Genomic DNA, 21,816 nt, shown 5'->3' with positions numbered 1-21,816 from the left:
ATTAACTTTACCAAAAGCGACATAAGACCCAGAAGTGTGTCAGTACGCTATAATGTTTAATGAGAGCTTGTCGCGAATAATAAAGAGGGAGTAGGAGAGGGGATTGAAAATGCGTCATCAAAATTTGAAATTTTATCCACTCCAGCGCCGCCAAGTGAGGCGTTTTAGAACATATGTCTATGGGCGAGTAAATCGAAGACAAAATCACGCCAGACCATAGACTAAATATACCGTTGCTAGTACTATTCCAACTAGTAGGTTATGTAGTCTATTGTGAGACTAGCTCTCAGTAAATATTTTAATGGTCGCAAAGGTAGAGTTGACACACTTTTGGGTCTTATGTCGCTTTTGGCTTTACAAACACTTGGAGTTGATGTAAATTGACCAATAAGCTGATAAAATACACAGAAAAAAGGGCCATTAAGTAAAAATAAGTTACCACAATGAAATGATAACAAGAAAAATAATACTTGTAATATGGCATCCAAATTGAGGACTGACTCATTATGGCAGGGGAATCTAAAAATTTGGTTGACCTTGAATTATTTCTTCAAGGTAATTGAAAATCTACATTAAGAACCATTATGTTTAGAAAGTCCAGATTTTTCAGTTAGAAAACTGTGAACCATAAACTATTCATTCGAAATAGCTTTGAACCGATTTAAAATGACCAATAAAACGCTGAAAGATAAATTTATGAACTTGAAGACAGGGTTGTTTGATTAAAATCAAGTTGATTTAAATCAGCGATTTAAATCAAATGATTTTTTTTTTAAATCGTTGATTTAAATCTGTTTGTTTAAAAGGTATTAACTTTCCATAAATGAGAGATTTACTATTGAATTATTATATTTTAGACCTGTTTTGTCATTATATTACACTATTACCAATCACTACCACGATCCCTTCCCAACCTCATTTTTAGTTTTTTGAAAATAATGGACTCTCGGAGGCTGAGAAATAAGGAATTGTTTTAAACTGGACCTGTGGCCAGTAGAGCCTAGGTAGTTTAATTAAAAAACTGGCCACTGGCCACTTACCATTTTTAACCTTCAAAATCAGGCTTTCATAATTTATGGTCAAATTATCTACTCTTGACAATATGTGCTAGGGCATAGGCTTAATAGGTTAGTTATTATGGGTATTTCAAAATTTTGGAGTGTTAAATAAAGAACTATAAATCTTGAAGGGAAAAACTTTGAATTAATTAAGTTTTCACCAGGGCCACTAACACCCCAGGCATTTAATTTTTTAACTGGCGATTGGCCTGTGATAGTGCCTTATTTCTCACACTGTTTAGTTTTACTTCAAGGTTACTCCTGTGATACAAATATCCTTATTTCTTGGAATAAATATTTTTTGACATGATAAAACTGTCTACTATTGAATATTATTTATACAAAAATAATTATATCAATAAGCTTATATATTGCTTTTAATAAGTGACAAAAACCTAAACATTAATAAAAAATAAAAAATCGATTAAAATCAAAAAAATCTGATTAAAATAAAAAAAAATCGATGTTTTTGTTTTTTTTTTAAGACACGATTCAAGGTCAACTGAAGTTTTGAAGTCAAAGATCCCTCACTATGTTGAGTTAGTCCTGAAACCTTTGATACTGTGGCACAAGTAGTCTCTAACTGTGAGCTCTTTCTTACTTAATGACCTGGTTTTTGGTGTGTTTTCTTGTCTTTTTATTGGTGAATGTTTATTGGTTCAAAGCCAATTTGACCTAATATTTTACATGATCACTTTTCTTATTGGAAAATGAGATTTTAAATCTAATAAATATTGAATGACCTTGAGGACCTGATTTGAGGCCATTGAAATTTTAATTGCATGAGCTATGTAATCTAAAACTTTCAAATAAAAACAGATTGTGACTTATTAGTCCTGTATAATTTTTTGTGAGCTCCCTCTATAATATCTAAGTTCTATTTTCATATTTATGGGGTTTTGGAATTTAACGCATTATTTAAATAAATACATAATATGAACCAACCAGAAGAAGCCACGAATCTTCCACAAGGCGAAACAGCAGCATAGTAGTTTGTGACTTGATGGGTATCGATTGAGGTTAAAATTTCACCTGAAAACAAAATCAAAATATATATAAAAAAATTATTTATTTCATGGGTGGTAAATGAAGTTCTGGCTCTATTTAATTACACCTATAAATGAGAAAGTTTAACTATCAAATGGTGGGGTTTAAAGGTGGTATTCAGTTTAATACATATAAAAAATTCAGAGTTAAAATCTTAATATTTCAAATTGGGGGAAAAATTAATAAATGACATTAAACATTACTTTCCAGCGTTGCAAATGCCAGGTTTAATTTTTGCATAATACCGTCAATACAATTTTAAGAATCGATGCTTAAAAATAAAAGTAATATCTTGCTACAGGAAAACATTTTCTTCGGATTATACAGTGTCTTACATACTTATTTACTTAATCCACAACTGTTTAAATCAGAAATACAATATAATTTGGGGAAAAAAGGTTTTACCAATAGGCATATATTTATAACAATAACGAATGTAATAGCTTCTGACTAAAAATTCATCGACGACCTAAGAGAATACACCAATTGACACTGCTAACCTAAATATTTGGTGCTAAAACACAATATAAGGGTGATTCTTAGTTTTCAAGTCAGTGTCGCCCATACAAAAAATATACGAAATTAGTTTACCTTTCAAATCCCAAATAACAATGCAGGTATCGCTTGAACAACTCATGATGAATTTACCATTGCAAGCAATTCCTATGTTTAATATATCTTGTTTGTGCTTCTGTGGAAATGTTATTAGGGCTTCTGCTTTACCAAACGTGTTATCATCCTTTCGAGCAATTTTGTACACTTGCACTGAATTTCCAGACGCTTGAGAAATTATGAAGGCTTTGCAATCTGGAGACCATTTTATTTTTGTTGCATAATCAAATTCGACATTCGCTCTGGTGGATCTAAATGTATGCAAATATTAGTTGTGAAATTACCAAATTGTTCACAGTGGCAGTACCATGTTTTATTGGCAAGGTACGCTGACTAAATGGGTCGCCTTAGAAGAAGGTTTGACATAGACCAGAAGCTGTCTGGCATACCATATAATATATATTTTTTTAATTTCACAAGTCCAACATTTGTATTTTATAGGACAGCTATTACACATTGAAATTATAGTAATTTGGTCCAAACTAGTTAAGAAAACTATTTCGTGGCTAACTAGATATATATAAAGGTCAAAATTAAATTTCAGATTGTCTGTAAGGACTCATCCTCTGTTTTCATGCAAAAATATGCCACTTTTCTCTTGGTACAAATGGTATGCATAGTTTTTAACTGTGGTTGCAACAAATAAGACAACTATTGAACAAGAACAGCGTCACCAATGTCAGACATCAAATAAACCATTTCTAAATATACTTGGTTTATTTGATGTCTGACACCTAGTTACGATAGTTGGTGACACTGTTCTTGTTCAATAGTTGTCTTATTTGTTGCAACCACAGTTAGAAACTATGCATTCAATTTGTACCAAGAGAAAAGTGGCATAATTAAGACAACAATTGAACAAGAACAGTCTCACCAACTATCGTAACTAGGTGTCAGACATCAAATAAACCATTTAAAATAATAATCAGCTAAGACACCACCTTAGGCCTAAGTCATCGAGCGACTTTTAAAGCCTTTAATTCAGGTGGCCGGGTTACAATGCGTAGGAGGGTGGTGGCAAGCCCTGCAAGCCACGCGAGCCAACAGCTCCCTACACTCACTATTACCATTAACCTCAACAAGTTTTTATGGAAGGGGAAACCAAAGAGCTCGGGAGAGAACTTGCAAACTCAACGCAGAAGGAGTTGTTCCGAGTTTTCACCCAGTGCCACTCGCTGGGATCGAACCCGGCTCCTCGTGCTGAGAGGCAAAAGTACTAACCACTCCGCCATTCTATATATACTTAATAAATTTACTGGAAGGAGCTTTAATATAAACCTCAGTAATTGACACGGTTGTTCAAAATGATTTTTATTCTTCAAAATGCAAAATATTTCCTCCATAACTCAAAATGAAAAATACAAAATGCATTTTGAAAATTGGTTTTACTAAATTTAAAATGGTTTTTGCAGCTCAAAATTAAATACAAAAAGCATTTTGAAAAACCATTATCAAAATGCAAAAGGTTTTGTTTGTTATTATTGATAATTAATTATTATTCAGTAATTAATAATAATTACTTAATTTCAAAACCGTCCTCGCAGCCAGTGTGGCAAATAAAGGGGTGACACTATACGAATGTTCGTCCACTTCTGAGTAAGCGAGTAGCTGAGTATTGCCATCTACGATTACTTGGGAGTAAATAGCAGACTAACTTTATCTACAAGAGCTGCGATGATGGTACCAGAGTAAAAACATTTCAAAGAAGTATTTTGAAAATGTGTTTCCACATATCAAGCCTACAAAATGTAAAATGCAAAATACTTTTTCTAACCCCAAATGCAAAATGCAGAATGGTACTTTGCATTTTGAACAACCCTGGTAGTTGACTTAATCCTTATTGGTATTAAGAAGCCTCTTTTAAAATTTCAAAGTGGAATACAGTCTGCGTCACTTATCCTCTGCTACTGCCACTGATGGTACAAAAACATTATACTTACTTAATTTCTTTTACTGAAAAAGTCTTTGTATACCAAATCAAAATAGCCCTATCTGAGAAAAAACAATTATTCAGTAACAATCATTTTAGACCTCTCTTCAGTAACGAAAATAATACTAATTTTATGGGAAAATCTTAAAAACTGAACACAAATTCAGTGTATAAATTTCTATATAGGGGTGGTAAGTCCTTTTTAAATTACAAAAGGGGTTTACAAGTTGATAGCAATTTAAATAATGTAAGGCTTACATTATTTGTTGGCCAGTTCTTGTTTGACCACTGTTTAGAATATGTAAAATTATCCACAAAGTTTTAACTTTTAGTTATAGCATAAGTAACATAAAAACAATAAGTATGACACTTCCTATTGCTTTAATGCTTATATTTTCTAACCGAACCTCTTTTCGGCACATACCCTCTTCAAGATGTGACTTTGACTCACGACTTGCCATTTTGGATGACTACTTTTTGATAAAAATTTAAGCCTAATTATGGACAGCACGTTCTGGAGTCGCGAGGGGCTTCGGCTTTGTTTTGAAGCCCGCGTGCGAATAATGCGTGGTAAAAAAACATTAGCTCATGGCACCGAGAAAAACTTTTTTAATTTTTTATAATTTTAGCCTAATATTCCGCCTATCTATCGGAAACCAGATGTTTCGGCTTAGCGGAAGTCTCGCATATTTTAGAGACTAGAGGGTTGTGCTGAGAAAACCTCATGATTACGCAATAACTATGGAAATCAGCTTGGTTGCAAATCTCATTAATTGTCATACTTATGGTATTATGTTACTTATGGTTATAGCAAGAATTTATTTATAAGATGGAATGACCATGTTGAAACAATCTGCAGGTATCATGTTCTAATTTAACCCTGGCACAAAAGTCATCAGCTTGTGCCCCAATCGCCTTCTCTTAAACTAACAAAATATAATAATAATCTCCAAGGTTGTTAGAGGAAAAGTACATAGACCTATAATTAAAGAGCCGATGGAAAAAGTATCTTAAAGGTGAAGATTATAAAAGTATCTTAAAGGTGAAGATTATAAAAGTATTTTAAAGGTGAAGATTATAAAAGCATGTTTGACTGAGAGTCATCCTACCATATCTTCAGTCCCACAATTCTTTTTGTGAAGCCTAACAGCCCATGCACCAGATAATATTGAAACTCGCTTTTATACAATAACCAAATGCTTTGTCTTTATCGTATTGTTCTAAGCCTTAAATTTCTTAGCTTTTTTCCTCATGAGCTTTTTTGAAAGCTGTTATACACAGAAAGAGCTAACATCTGTCATGGTAAACTTAGTTATCTGAAAATTACTTTAAATGTCTTTTAGTACACTATTCCTTACATGAATAATAATTAGCTATTTAGCTAGGCTAATACCCAAGGCACCACCATAGGCCTAAGTCATCAAACGACTTTCAAAGTCATTAATTCAGGTAGCCAGGTTACAATGCATAGGAGGGTGGTGGCAAGCCCTTCATGCCACGCGAGCCAACAGCCCCCTACATTAACTATTACCGTTAACCTCAACAAGTTTTAGTATTAGGGGTAACCGAAGAGCTCAGGGGAAAACCCCTTAAACCAGTGGGGAGATAATTTGCAAACTCAACATAGAAGGGGTTGTTGGAGTCTTCACCCAGTCTCAATTTATTAGGTTACAGTTAGTTTAGGTGGTATGGCTGAGGATGAAAGTGGATACTTTTATAGTTGGTTTTTCCTTAATACAAAAAGGATGACTTACGTTTATGACTACACGATGGCGCAATATTCCCCTATTGGGCAAGTGAATTAGATTAACTAATTAATACAAATTGCCTGATCAAAGTAGCAAATCCTCAGAGCTTTGTAAAAAAGGGTTCTGGAACCTGGATAGTTAGTGTCAAAAAGGCTACAGAAGATCATGGATTTAAAAGATGGAAAATGGAGACGAAACCCCTGTAGAATCCATGTCAGGAGTTCCAGTAAATTTCCACGTGAAGTATGGGAAATAACATACTTATATGGAGCTTATTCACTTTATTTTTAAAACCCATATCAAAGTTGTTTTACACCATGTGTAAACAGAAATATTAAATTTTAGTATTACAATGTATATACACAGTTAAGCATGATCAGCTCATTTAAAAAGATACGCATCTGTAATACCTTTAAAGAAATTTTTTCCTTAAATGGTATTGAAAATATTTTCTCACATGATATACTTAACAATTTATGAGAATTTGTGAATATAATAAATAAGGACACGAAGAATCAACTTATAAAACATGATTCAGTGAACAGAATTTATAATAAAAAATGCGTGCTATGTTTCATTTTTTTATCTCCATAAATTACCAGTTTAGTTAATAAAAATGGTATCAACCATAATAAAATCAATTATGGTTATAAAATAAAACGCATGGCATCTTTCATACAAAAATAAAAGGAACCATATTAAAAATCACAGTTTAAAAAGTAAGCGATAAACCACTAGAAATGTGTTTGTTTAACATTGTACTATGAACAGGGATAAAATCATTATAAAAAAGACGATCATTCCAAATGTTTCAAATGGAAATATTATTGCAGTACTTTACAGGCTTAAAGCAATTTAAATTTACTATATTTTTAAAAACAAATCCATGATTTATTAAGACAATTGGTGTATTGCAGTTAACTACTCAACAAGCACCGACTACACCAAAAGGCTGAACGGGTAAGCTATTTCTCAATTTCAAATCCATTTCACCAATTAATCATATGAAACTCCTTGGGGTAATAGCTTTTTCTATAAATTCCTATCTTGGTTAGTGAAACTCCATATACTTTAGAATAATTTGTAGCTTGAAAGGTCTCATTTCATTATAGGCGGAAAAATACAAAAGGGACTATTAATATATTTATAAAAATGTTTTAATAGATTTTAAAATGTAATGGAAGCTGTACATTTTTCAAAAGTTATATACTTTAAAAATTATGATTTTTAAGAAATATTTGAATGAAAAAGAACTACTCAATTACTTGAAAGTAAATTTTCACCTATTTGAAAAAATAAAAAAATTATTTACCCAAATAAATTGTTTGTCATTTCCACTAATGGAATGACAATTTTCCAACTTTTGAAAATGTCCAGAAATTATATTTGCAAGGCTCTAAATTATGCAATTTTTGCTTTAAGCAACAGATTTGGCAGTCAAAGAACTGAAGTGGCTGGCTTTGCTAGCAAGTATGAAGGTGAAGGTAGTACAGAAAAAATTGGGTACCCTCACAACATAAGAATTTAATAAACTTTCAAAATGGACGATTTTTTAAAAATAATTGGTTACACTAATAGTCAGACTGGCAATTCAAACTATAGACTAACGATTAAAAAAATCTAAAAGATTTGGTTTCAATATAAGGCAGTAGTTTTGAGCTTTTTCGGTAAATATCTGAAGTTTTTCAGCTAATTCAATTTATAAGCATCCAATGTACTATGATAATTTTAATGATGATGCAAAAGTCTAGGAGCTCATTAAAAGGTAACAAATTTTAAGTTGATTGTCTTAATTTGTCTCAGTTTTTAATTGCGACTTAAAACCTGTTAAGTAAAAAGATAATGGATTTATTGAACAGATTGAAGGTAGCACAATGGCTCTGACCAAATCCAAGTAAGTTGTAACAAATGTTTTGGCAAATCAATTTGATAATGACAGGTAATGTTTTGGTGGTTTATTTTCTTACGTTTCCTGGAATGTAGTTATATTAATAAAATGAAAAAATATAAGCCAATCACAAAATAAAGGGTTAATTGAATTGGACGAGAAACCCCTGGGCATCTTTGAGCCAGAGGCAGAACAGGACGTTTTATCACCGGTATGCAACACAATGATGATACAATATTCTGAGTTAGATCATTTTTCCAGCTGGAAATCCCATTTGCTTGTCTTTCAGAACTTTCCACAGCATGAGTTCCATACAAGAGCGTGCATCTTCGGCACTATCATGTCCAACACGACCATCCTGAATGGTTTTTTGCAAGTAACAATTCATTAGAGATTTGAGCGAACGGCGATATGGAAGCCCGTAATAATGCGGGAATATTACAGAAGTGTCAATAATTGTATCATGCAGAAGCCTTAAGGCTTTCAAATCATTCTCCAGCCCATGCCCAATCAATATTGTCTTGGAGCTAAATAGTTTAAGTAAAACCGCATGAACATCGGCTAGTGTGGTTGACACATTCTTCATGTCATTGGCTGTAATACCACTAAAGTTGGTGTTGTAATCCAAAATAGGATGTTCGGGTAATACCAACGAATCATAAACAACAAATCCATCAGGACTAACTACAGTCACTTTAGTAACTTCTAAACCTGCCCATGTGTAACACATTTCACAATCAAGGGCATAGACACCAAATCCTAACGAACTACTATTCTTAGATGGATTCTTCTTATTTCTCGTCTTGACAAAAACTCTCTTGGCTTCATTGGGTTGCTGGGACACGTGGAACTTGCTCCATGTACATCCTTGTGAATCCACTGCACCATCGCAACAGGAAAATATAGCAGTCGATTTTGGATCATATCCATCTATTGCCCGGAATTTTCCAGGGTGGTAGGAACAGGTTTCCACCGCTTTATAGTTACCATCTTCCGTTACAATATACCTAGAGTTACATCGGCAGCACAACCTTTCTTCAGGATTAAGTTTATCTGGCAAACTATCTTTTGGTCCGTAGGTGGTAATTTCTACTTTCCCAGGTTGATTCAGGCACTCTACTGGATATCCACACAACTGCCTCTCCTCCCTGGAGAGGATGTAGGAAGAAAGCAGCTGGTAAAGTTCAACGCCTTCTAAGGCTAAGGCACAATAGACTTGCAGTGGTGGACGTGCTCCGCAAAAGTTTGCCCACAGAAGATTAGTTTTAATTACAGGAATGGGTTGAAACCCCGTATTGTTTTTTCCATTGTTCATTTGGTTATTCGGTTGCCTGTTTTTCTTTTGGTTGCGATAATCACTATCCATTATTCCTTGGTTTATCACCTCATTCACCTGTTGCCTCCGGCTCTGGACAATGGGGTTTCCGCCTTTCCAATAGATCCTGCCACCACCTCCAACAAAAGTAAAAAGAAAGCTTGTTAAAGGATTGTTTCAAACAAGGAAAATAAGTTTTCAAAACAGACAAAGGTGTATTAATCTAATATACCTGAAGATATTTTGCCTAGACAAAACAGACACTGGGTACACTAATTTTTGCTTTTGGCTATTAAATGTTCATTAAAGAATATAATTTAATTTTTATATCATATGGCAATAGTCAATTACATAAGATTAAAAGTTTTCTTGAGCAACAGCTATCTTGTAACAAAGCGTTAAGGACAGCGGAATAGACAAGGGGAGGGTTTCGCGTAAACCCCCCTAGGCAGGGTGACCAGGGAAAGGCTGGGAAAATTTTTATACGAAAAATAGGAATTTTAGAGGCGAATTATAGGAAAATATAGGAATAGAAATACGCGAATTATAGGAAAATATAGGAATAGAAATAGGCGAATTATAGGAAAACATAGGAAACTAAATAGAAAAATATAGGAATAAGGTAATTACTGCATATCAGTATACTTGGACTCGAATCACCTAGAATATTGATAATCTTTTGGACACTACTTTCTTGCATTATTGGATCACTTAGTGGATTTCAAGATTTTGTTCGAAAGTGGCAGTTTTTCACTACATGGTCTATGACACATACTTAAAAAATTATCTATTTTCAAAAGATCGTGAAATTATAGGAAAATAGGTGAAAATAAAGGAATTTATAGGAAGGCATTAAAAATATAGGAAAATATATTAAATATAGGAAGTCTAGTCACCCTGCCTAGGGTGTAACTTTGGCTAATAAAGGCATGCCAAATATATTACAGCACTAAAATTTCATCCACTTCTCAACCCCCCTTGGGTATTTTACATAGTTTAAACCCCTCCCTTGAAGGATTTCTGGCTACCCCAATGGTTAAGGACTGTTGATCTTGAATCCACATCTAAGCTGATAAATAAAACATTGGATCTTCTTTAGTAGATAGTTTTTGCTTACCATTTGGAACAACCATGGAATTTCTTATCAAAAGAAAAGTCAAGAATTTCCAAAAAATTAAACCACTCTAAAAAGTTGTTACTAAAATTGGATTTGGAAATTTATGGTTCCCATGTTACAAATGTCACTATAAAGTGACCAACATACAAGTAATCCCTAATCACAGCTTTATGCAGAAACCCCCTAGTTTGGGGTTGGTAACTGTATTTAAAAGTTACAACTTTCAAAACCAACATTAACTAGCTTTGTTCAGTATTACTTAGAAGTGCTAATAAAAGATGTAGCTTTGAACCAGTGTCATTTTTTTTAATAAGCTGCAAGTATGCAATAAACGAGTTTCAATATTCTCAATGCTACCAACGTTTACATGTCTTACTATGTTGTGATGTGACATATGAAAACCCAATAAAATTAATGGAAAAACTGAAATGCTCATTGTCAAAAAAAAATCTCCCTTCATATAAAAAAAAACTATTTGTATGAAAAAACCCTATAACTGTAAATTTCATTTACCAGGTCAAGGCAAACCCTAGTTGAATTTTAAACATAGCCCCCAAAAGGAAAAGTTGTTATCCCAAGATAAAGGGCGACGACTGTGTCGATTACGTTTGATTGTTTTCCAGTGTCCCTATTATTAGGGTATCGCGTATCTGATAAATCACTAAATACGCCTACCATTATTAATTTGCTATTAAAAAAAATTAAAATTTCGATTAACTAAGAGATAAAAGGATTTCCACTTACCATCAGCGCAAGAAGCCAGATATTTTCCATTTCCACTGAAGTCCAAACTGAGTACAGAGCCACTGTGTCCCTTCAAAGTGGTCAGTAGCCAACGATGTCCATAGGCCACTTTGGGTTCTTTTTTCTGCTTGTCTTGGGTCGCTTTCTTGCTCTTTTTGCTGGAGGCAGTCGACTTGTTCAACTCCTGCTTCACGCTTTCGCCCTCAGCATCTAATAAAAATACAAAACATAAATTGACATAAGGAAATTGGAGAGCACGAATAAACAAGTCCAACCACTAAAGCAAATGAGATCTTAGAAAAACCTTTCGCCGCTTGTGGCGCGACCGAGCTCGCGGCAGACGACGCGTTTCTGAATACCAAAAGATTAAAGACTTGTTAAGACTACCAAAAAGAAATAAATACTTTTTTACAACACTACCAATCAGGCGGAATCTGCTTGGATAACCTTTAGCTCTGTGACGCCACTAGCGGCGAAAGTTTACTTCGTACAGCCCCACCGAAATATCCATCTATAGCCGGAGACGAACCGCGGTTTTACAAATGCGGCGCATCGCGAAATCGAGGTGCCCTTGTCAAACGAAAATGGGGTCAAGATCGACCTTAAAAAGAACTTTATTGGACGCGACAATTGAAATAAATAATGCGTTTGAAGAACGAATCGTCAAAAAAAAAGACTAAAATATTTCGTCCCGCGGGTATACTTAGCACAGCAATAGCGTGCGCGTAATTGCGAAATGTCACGTAACCTCGTTATTTTGTTTTCATGTCGTAGGAAAAGATTGACGTTGCCCAAATTTCCGTCGTTGGAAATTTGCCAATTATCTACGCAAGATTTAATGTTGCAGAGGAGCTCACTGCTCATACTAAACTATTGTTCAGGAATAAAAGCAATCCTAACAAATGCATATTCATCGTGCTTAAAACAAAGGTATGTAAATTCAGCTTTTTTTATCCAAAGACATGTTTTGCCGAGTTTCAACATATAAAGATGATACTTAACTGAATGGCGGTTACCATAAAAACTACCCAAAACAATATTATTTATCTTCGGTTGAATATGTTTTGCCTGCACAATTAAGTCAGCAGATTTAAAAAAATCACTAAGATTGGTCGAAGCAAGTTGATTCCGAAAGTCAGCGAGTGTAAATTTCTTCCTTGTGATAACGTCGTCTTCACTTGAAGGGCCACTGAATCTTTTGAAAAATATAGCCCGAATTTCCGTATCTCGTGATAGCAGATCTAACGAATAATAATTTTACATTTTTCAATACTTCCGAAATTGAAACCATTCTGTGGTCGTTTAAGAGAGAGAAGACGAAAGAGCAGACGACGTTATGACGAAACGAGTACGCACAAGATACGGGGGAATAAAAATTTAGCTTTAAAAATAAATTGAACAAAACATATAAAATATTTATCTTACGTCACAAGACAGCTTTATTGGTACAATTGTAGCACGCGCACTAGAAAATCCCAAATAACCCGCGACTCCACGCGCTCGTAGACTTGTAAAAGTAAGAGACAGTAACGTAAAAGAAACCATAAAACAAGAAGGCCAAGTTTATAGAAAAACCTATTAACCCATAGTCAATATTATTATTATTTTTCACTTATTGAAAGAACCCCAATAAATGTCGCGACGAAAGGAAAACTGCGTCGGGAAAAGACCCCAGGTTAGTGACTGTCAAGGTTAGCGTCGACCCCACAGCGCGCGTGGAAGTAGCGACATGACGAAATATCTACCCGGAGGCCCCGTTGATCAATGATGCAGTCAGTGCTTTCTCGCGCGTGGCGTTGAGAAACTATCGTCCTCGCTAAAAAACGCGCGCGATTATGGCTAAAAGACGATAAAAAAGCCTGGAGAGACACGCTAACTTCTTAAAATAAATACGTTGAAAGAACAAAAAATCGCGGAAAACGCTCAACAGGCAGCCCCCTAGTGGCTGATAAGGCGGCAATTTCAGGAAACTGGGATTATGGGTTATGGCCCTTTTATACTCATCAAAAAACACCTTGAACGGGAAAAATATAATCATAAAAAGAAGTTTAGATAATATTCCACAACGCAATCGCACGTTAGCACTCTTAGAATGGGCGCGTAATTAGGAAACATTTTTAAAACGTTTATTTTTGTTCAGGGAGACGCGCTAGGACAACCGAAGGCGAAAAACGTCATGCCACACAGCACGGAGTTCAGCCGCCAACGCTGTGAATAGTTTCCGTTACCCCTCTCTTACGTGTAGCCTTAAAGGCTTGCTTTCCACAAGAGTAAAAACACAGCGTCGACGCAAAAACAAAAGTTTGGACGTACAAACGTTTGCACACGAGTTTTAAAAATAACATTATGACGCTAGTGGAAACTAAGGCTTACGGATATTTTTGCGTCGCTGTCCTGGCGTTTTTGCTCAAGCGAAAACCAGCCTTCATTTCTACATAAAACGTCGAATTTTTGCTTACCCAATATATGTCAATGCTTCCGTAATAAATAGATTGGTTATTTCGGCGCCGATAATTCAAGGACGCCAGTTTATTTTAGGGTAATGTATTAATAAAACTAACCCAACAGAGAATACGAGAGCGGATAAATTCAAAAAAAAGTAACTCGTTCCGGATCACGTGGTACCTAGCGAGCTCTTTCGCGGTTAAAAATAAACCAATCTAATTATCCGAAGAAGAAAACCACCCCACGATTCGTACGCGTGCGAAATCTTCATTCCCGGAACTAAACAAACGACCGAGTTGTCGTTGCGTGATTACCAACACGGAGAGGAGAGGAGTCGCGACTCTCGAGTATGACGCCAACAGGTGGTGACGGACGTTGAGGAATGCGCGTTTGTCCTAAAAGGTGACGGCGGAGGGAGGCGGGTTTGTTCAACAAACTTTGTTGGCAAGCGCGAAGCTGAAACGGCGTAATATTAACCGGGGAGGGAAAGACGCAAACACAAGCGCCGCGGGTTCAACTACCGAGCGTTCAACAATCTAAAGGTCGGTCGCGGCCGATACAACCAAAAGTTAGTTTAGTTCATTGGCTGGCCGACGCCGCGACAATCGTACGGGGAAATCGCGTAGCGGCTTCGTTGGTGGTTGGATGCGCGTAGCGTTGCCAGACGTACGATAATTATCATAAATATTACGATAATTCCGAGCTAAATTTTAGGCGTACGATAATTTTAACATCGTACGATATATTATGTTATTTTAGATAATTCGGTCTCTTGACTCTCATTTACGATAACGTACTGGCAGAAAACCTTTTAATATTAGTTTCTTTAAGTCGAGATTTTTTCATAAGTTTATAATTAAATTTAAAAAAATTCTTTTAACCCTAACTGCGGCTAAGTTTAACGTCAATATTTCCACAAAATTAAAAAATTTACGAAAAGTTTCAGGCATACGATATTTGTTTTCTGAAATCGGGACGATAATTTATTTTAAGGAGTTGGCAACACTGAAATCGCGTGACTTTCCCGAATAAGAGATAGAACGATGGGATGGAGAAGCTGAAAAAAGGACTGCGAGGATAAGCCAACTACCTGGGCGCGGATCAACGACCGGCGCCGCTATCAAAAGCAGACCTACGAAATAAAAACACTGTTAACGTACGCTTGACACTAATTCGGCGCGCGGAGTCGTCGTGTATATTATAATCAAACGGGGAAAATACGAAGCCTTTGCTCTAATTGCGCGCTTTAGTTAGAGATGGAAAGTGGGGTTAAACGCGGGGGGAGGGCGTAATTATCGCGGTGAATAAACGGCGTTGTTTATACTTTCAATCGGGAAATGTTCAATTATTATCAACAACGGTTTCGTCACGTCATTTCAACCGCGCGCGCTTATTACATAGAGCGACAGATTTTACCGGGGAATATTGACCCCATCGGTGGGTCCGAAATCATATTTCCAGTTCAGGGGCGTTGCACGGGGCTGTAGTTTTAAATTATAATAATTAAAATTAAAAACTTTATTACTATACTTCCAGTTTAAGTATTTGTTATTATACTTTAAATTATTACTAAATGCTGTGTTAAATAACTGATTTCGTTAAAAAATGGTTAACTAATTTCACTTAAATATATAAAAAAAATTGGTCCAACTTAATTAATTTTGGACTAAATCATAGACAAAATTAAACGTCGTAAACTACCCGTCATAAATTCTAGAGTGCTCCAAGATTACTCTGAACCGGAGTCGCACGCAGGCTGAAAACGAGCCGCTACGAGTGTGTACAGGGCAGAGATGAACTCATGCCAGTCACGCAATGTAGTTTGAAATGTCATTATAATTAAAATGACTATTATCACTCATTTTTTATATTCATATTCGGGGTGGCATTCGTTTGATCGGCCATTTGTCAAAATCAGGGTTGCCATATTATTTCCGAATTGAAATTCCCGGGCTTTGCCCTGACCATTTTTCGACATTTTCCCTAGCCTTTTTAGGGTAAAAATTAGAAAATTTATATTTTGCTTTTATCAGGCGTCAATAAATTTACTTAGAACTTATATTTAAGTATAAAGCTTGTTTTAACCAAAAAAGGTATTTCAACGTTAAATAATATAAGAACTTTCAATGAACTAAATAATAATCCAGGAATTTGTCAGCGCTATAGCAAAATTACGTTTCTACCTAAAATTGAATTACCTCAGAATCTTTCACAAATTCTTACTTTTCAAGTCCCATTTCTAAATTATCCCGACATTTCAAGTCCCATTTCTAAATTATCCCGACATTTCAAGTCCCATTTCTAAATTATCCCGACATTTCAAGTCCCATTTCTAAATTATCCCGACATTTCAAGTCCCATTTCTAAATTATCCCGACTTTTCAAGTCCCATTTCTAAATTATCCCGACATTTCAAGTCCCATTTCTAAATTATCCCGACATTTAAAGTCCCATTTCTAAATTATCCCGACATTTAAAGTCCCATTTCTAAATTATCCCGACATTTAAAGTCCCATTTCTAAATTATCCCGACATTTCAAGTCCCATTTCTAAATTATCCCGACATTTAAAGTCCCATTTCTAAATTATCCCGACTTTTAGGCCCATTTCTAAATGATCCACCTTTTAGGCCCATTTCTAAATGATCCACCTTTTAGGCCCATTTCTAAATGATCCACCTTTTAGGCCTATTTCTAAATGATCCACCTTTTAGGCCTATTTCTAAATGATCCCTACTTTTCCCTGACCTGTGGCACCTCCGCAATGTTTTCAGGTACTCGTGAATAAATCCGAAAGGCTTCGTTCCGAATGGAGACGCTCGACAACAGAGCTGCTAAGTGTCGAACGCGTGAATGATTTTCAATCTTCCTCCAGTGACCAAAATCAATTTCACACCACCGAAGAATGTTTTTAATCAGAATCCTATTATCCGCGTTATTGAATGAACGGCCATTTATCATCAACGAGAAGGAGTTGGCTGCTGGTTTTAATAGCTTTATTGAAAGAAAAATGGGTCAATAGGACGAACAATCACACAATCCCTTCCCCCGATTTGTCCTCAATATTTAAAAAAAAAAAGATATAATTTATCCCTTATCGGAATGAACCATACTACCAGAAGCGTATATATCACGTTGTTTGACTAAAATTGGGTCGTGCATAAATTACGTAACGCTAAACAAGGGGGTTTTAAGGGTTTGTGTAAGCTCTACTGAAAGTTACTGTAACTGCAACGTAAGGTAACACGTCCAAATTAAATTAAATTACAATTAGCAAAACCTTTTCATGGATTTTAATTTAATTATATTCATTGATAGTATAACGATTTTAAACGTTCGCCTATTTGAAATTAGTTTTGTAGTAATTAAATAAATTTGACTCTGCAGCCTTACATGAACAAACACCAAACACGTGACAAGGGTGTAAACTCTCTAGGCCATCTTCTGGGTAGCCTTAAGCAATGCCACAAATACAGCTATTTATTGCATTGGTTAATCCAGCATCAGAAAACGTCCAGAGGAATATTTAGTTCAGTTTAACCCCGACAAAAGGTCAAAGACCCATCACGTCAAGACACTGGGTTTTGATTCCTAATAATAAGAAATCCCTATTAATCCTCGAACCGAAACCACAATTGTAGGTTTATAAAATGCACTAATACAAATATTTGATTAGCCATAAGTAACATTATCGGCAAGGTTGTTGAAAAAAGTCAGCAAATCGATTCGATTTAAATCATACTTTGATTATTTAACGATTTATGTCTTGAATTTGAGCTCAGTGGTTATGTAAACTTAAATTAATATTAAATTAATTTAATAATAAATTAGTAAAACTAAATTGGTTCTGAAATGACTTTCCTAGAGAAGCTACTTTTGTTCATTTTGATAAATACAATTAAGCATAATAGGCGATTTCAATCAATGCTTATTATTCAATAACTTGATTTAAATCAGACAACCCTGATTACCGGAAGTCAAAAGTACGCCTAAACGCGTCGCAATTGCCAGAGCGAGTGAAATGTAATAAAGAGTTTCCGCGAAATGGTGGAGTCCCTACGACTGGAGTTACGTCAGCCAGTTGAGAAGACGTGTAATATTCCGATTGCGGAATGGCAGGGCAAGATCTCTTCGTCACAACGAGGATGCTTATATAGGACGGTTCCAAAGAATATGACGCGTTTCCGCCGAGTCATCCCGATCGCCTTTTTGACAGGCGAGGGGTAAGACACTCTGCGAACTCGGTGTACACTGCCGTACCTTTAACAGTACTAAATGCACGAACTCGGTGTACAGATTATCTGAGACTGTCTCACCCCTCGTTGACAGGGTTGCCACAATCAGGGTGACCAGGGAAAAGCTTTTAAAATTTTATAAAAAAAATAGGAATTTTCGGGGCGAATTATAAGAAAATATAGGAAACTAAATAGGCTAAATATAGGAAACTGAATAGCAGGGCCCCCACTCAAATCTTCAATTTTTTTATAAGAAAAATAGGATTATTTTTCTAAAAATATAGGATTTTATAGGACTATTTTTACAAAATTATAGGATTTTATAGGACTATATATGCTATTTAATTTACTAACTTAATGTATTTAAAAACAAAATCTATATTTAGAGAAATAAGTATTTGATTTTTCACTTAAAAAATTTAAACTATTTAACCATCTTATCACAAAAATATACTAGTAGCTAACCATGTTAATAATAACAAAAGTATAAACTAGAATGACTTGGTATAGGAATTTATCCTATAGCTAAATCTAGCAATTTGACCGAGTGGCTGAATTTAAAATGGGCAAATTATCAAAATTATAGGATTTTATAGGACTTTTGCTAAAAATATAGGATGTTATAGGACATTTTTAAAAATATAGGATTTTATAGGAATTATAGGACCTCTGGGGGCCCTGAAATAGGCTAAATATAGGAAACTAAATAGGCTAAATATAGGAAACTATTAAGGTAATTATTGAATATCGGTATACTTTGACTCGAATCACTCAGAATATTGATAAATTTTTGTACACTGCTTTCTTGCATCACTTAGCGAATTTACAAAGCCCGTACATTTCAGGATATTGTTCGAAAGTGGCCAGGAGTTTCACTAGATGTTCTATGACACGTCCAAAAAAGTATTTTCATTTTCAAAAGACTTTGAAATTATAGGAAAATAGGTTAAAATAAAGGAAATTATAGGAAATATAGGAAGTCAGGTCAAAGATCCTATATGTTAGAACATATAGGATCCTTGGTCTGGTCACCCTGGACTATGTTTTCGGTTTCAAATTCCCCGATTTTTACAGGTTTTACCTGGATTTTCATTTTATGCCAAAATTTACCAATTTTTAGCCTATAGTTTAATAAAAATTTCATATAAATAGCCATTTCAATTAATGTAGAGCCACTTAGCGGCCAACGTGATAAGTTTATAAACTGCTGGACAGCGGAAGAAAATTCACGTTTCCCGCTATGTAGCTGTTTAAATTTAAAAGGTTAGTTTGCAACCAAAATTATATTCCCTAACAATAAAAGTTTAAATTTAAAAATAAGTACTAGACCTGTTTGAAGAAGGCTTTAAATAGACACGTTTTTAAATGACATATTAAACCAAGCTGTTTATTCTAAATTTAAACGAAGAATATGTAGATTCAAAATAGACCGATAAAAATACCAGTAGTCTAACCTAGAAAACGTATTTGGGAAATAATAAGAAACCGTTTCCGGGGCACGCCTAGAGACAATTTCGACGTTGAACCGCCAAATTGCGGCTATTTCGGGGCAAAAAAAGAGCCATCTTTAGCGTCAAGGTAACTCGAATAAATAAATAGTGGCGCATGCAACGGTCACACTAAAATAACACAGAAGGCACGGGACAATTGATTGCCCGTATTCGCGTTACTTTCGAAAATACTTATCGTTCTTGTATTAGGCCTAAAGGATATTTTTACGCGTTAAAGGTTATTTAAAGGGCCACACCGGCGTTTGAATTTGACCTGATTCACGCGCTAGTTTCCAGAATAGGATTGGCCGTGCTACCAAGTGCTTAATTCGGGCAGAATTTTTCAAACGTCGGTATGGGCCTTTAAACTGTGTAGTATTAATTTTTAATTTAAGTAAACACCAGAACGTCAACCAGTGGCGTAGACAGGGGGGGGGGGGTTTCCGGGTCCAGACTCCCCCTTGGCCCACCTTTGACTGTACTAAATTTCCACCCCCTTCTGTCCCCCTCTTAACATTCACATACTTCGACCCCCCTTGACGAATTTCTGGCTACGCCACTGACGTCAACACCTCGGTCAACACCACTACAAGTACACCCTACACGTTTTCTGGTGCTGGCTTAACCTCTATTCGTGATCCAATGATTTTCTTAATTATAAAATATTGATATAAAATGTTAAATTTGATTCAGTAATAATATAATTGCGAAAATTTTATTAATATTACATTTTTAGTTATATTATTGAATAAGATTTAACATAATTTTTTTGTATCATTCAATCGCGTAATTGAGTAATTCCCTTTAGCAAGAAACTTCGAACTTGTAGGTCGCGCAATTTAAAGAACCACGTGTAACCATTACGAAGGCAAAAATCGCCGACATCGGTGAAGATAAAACGGAGCCAGCGCCTTGAACTAGCACGAGGAAGAAAGGGTTTCAGCCATTTAACACGTGTGAACTTTTGTCCCCAATAGCGCGGGAAGAAAGAGTTACGAAAAATAATAGAGTTAAACAAAAAAAACAGTTATCTTCCCTCCGGTTTGACCAGAAACATTCCATGCCTACGCGCCATTCACGAATTACTATGTTGAGACTATTTTTAGCGTTTCTCACAATCCCCCCCACCCTCCAATAGTAAGCTCCTCCCCTTAACGATCAATCAACTCGTCCCGGTATCTCATTGATCTATAACACTGACGATTCCCGCGCGATCGCGGCGCACGCGGGTGACGTTTTCCTTTCCTCCCCTCTCGTGCGGGGGGGAAATACGACCAAAGTTGTCGTTCTCCCAGAGTAGAAATATTTATATTCTACGCTTAAAAAATAACCAACAACGTATGAAAAATACAAGATAGCTGGGTTAAAAATATACATTTTCGTAAAAGAAGTAGGACATTAACGAGATACGCAGACACTGGCATTGTTCAAGAAAAATGCCATCAAAAAAAAGTTACCAGAAAACGGGTAGAATATAAATGAAGTGGAGAAGGAAAATAACCAAAGAAATATTATTTAAAAACGGTGATGGGCGCGCTCTACTCATTTTAGAGAGGGTCGGAGTCAGGTTGAGCGGTTACTTTCAAATAATTGAGATCAGAAGAGTGTTTAGGTTTTCAGTGGGATTTAAATAAGGGATTAAATTTTCTACGTCCGCTGACCTGTTTGACGAGACGAGCGAAATGTATTATATTTTCTTTGAGCTGAGCGCGAGAGCTTTAGCAGTTTTCAATTCGAAAATGAGCGAATGAGAGCAGTAGTTTTCCTTACCAAAACGAAAGAAAAGAGATGAGCTATCAGTAAACGCGTTTGAGATGAGCGAATATAAGACAATCTAAACCGCTCTCGAGAAGAGCGTGAGATATAAACATGTCAGGTTAGCATGAGCCGCTTATGAGCTGAGATTGAATTTCACAAAAATGCCCATCATTAAATTGTTTAAAAATAAACACAACGTGGAAAAATAAACCAGGGAGAACAAATTTAAATTAAAATCAGGTTTACGCCCCGTCGGCGCCGATCAAATTTTTCTGGCGATAACACCCCCTTCTATACACTTACTCTCGTTTGTTCAAATACTAAGCAGCTTTGCGGAAAAATTGGGAGCACTCGTGTTTCGCGTATTTAAATGGACTAATTAACAAAAATCAAACTAATCATATTTACATACAACTTCCTGTATTATAAT

At 35.5% G+C, this 21,816-nt stretch overlaps 1 protein-coding gene across 7 annotated transcripts in view; it reads right to left on the bottom strand.

The window, feature by feature from the left end:
• LOC149959700 (transducin beta-like protein 2) overlaps window positions 1–21,816 on the bottom strand; it is a 71,568-nt gene that overhangs the window by 5,520 nt on the left and 44,232 nt on the right. For 2 of the 7 annotated variants that reach the window (XM_090166509.1, XM_090166510.1), the window contains exons 2-3: window positions 11,460–11,669; window positions 8,221–9,735 (exon numbers count right to left, since the gene is read on the bottom strand). In XM_090166509.1, coding sequence (XP_090022635.1) covers window positions 8,528–9,735; window positions 11,460–11,669 — 1,418 coding nt within the window. In that variant the 3' untranslated portion in view covers window positions 8,221–8,527. The other 5 variants (XM_090166511.1, XM_090166513.1, XM_090166512.1 and 2 more) reach the window with 5 other exon arrangements.

The sequence above is a fragment of the Leiobunum rupestre genome, chromosome 2 (assembly GCF_980474605.1).
Source record: "Leiobunum rupestre chromosome 2, qqLeiRupe1.1.hap1, whole genome shotgun sequence".
Classification (NCBI taxonomy): Eukaryota; Metazoa; Arthropoda; class Arachnida; order Opiliones; family Sclerosomatidae; genus Leiobunum; species Leiobunum rupestre.
Note: the sequence above shows the minus strand (reverse complement) of the source record. Positions and strands in the feature narration are given on the sequence as shown.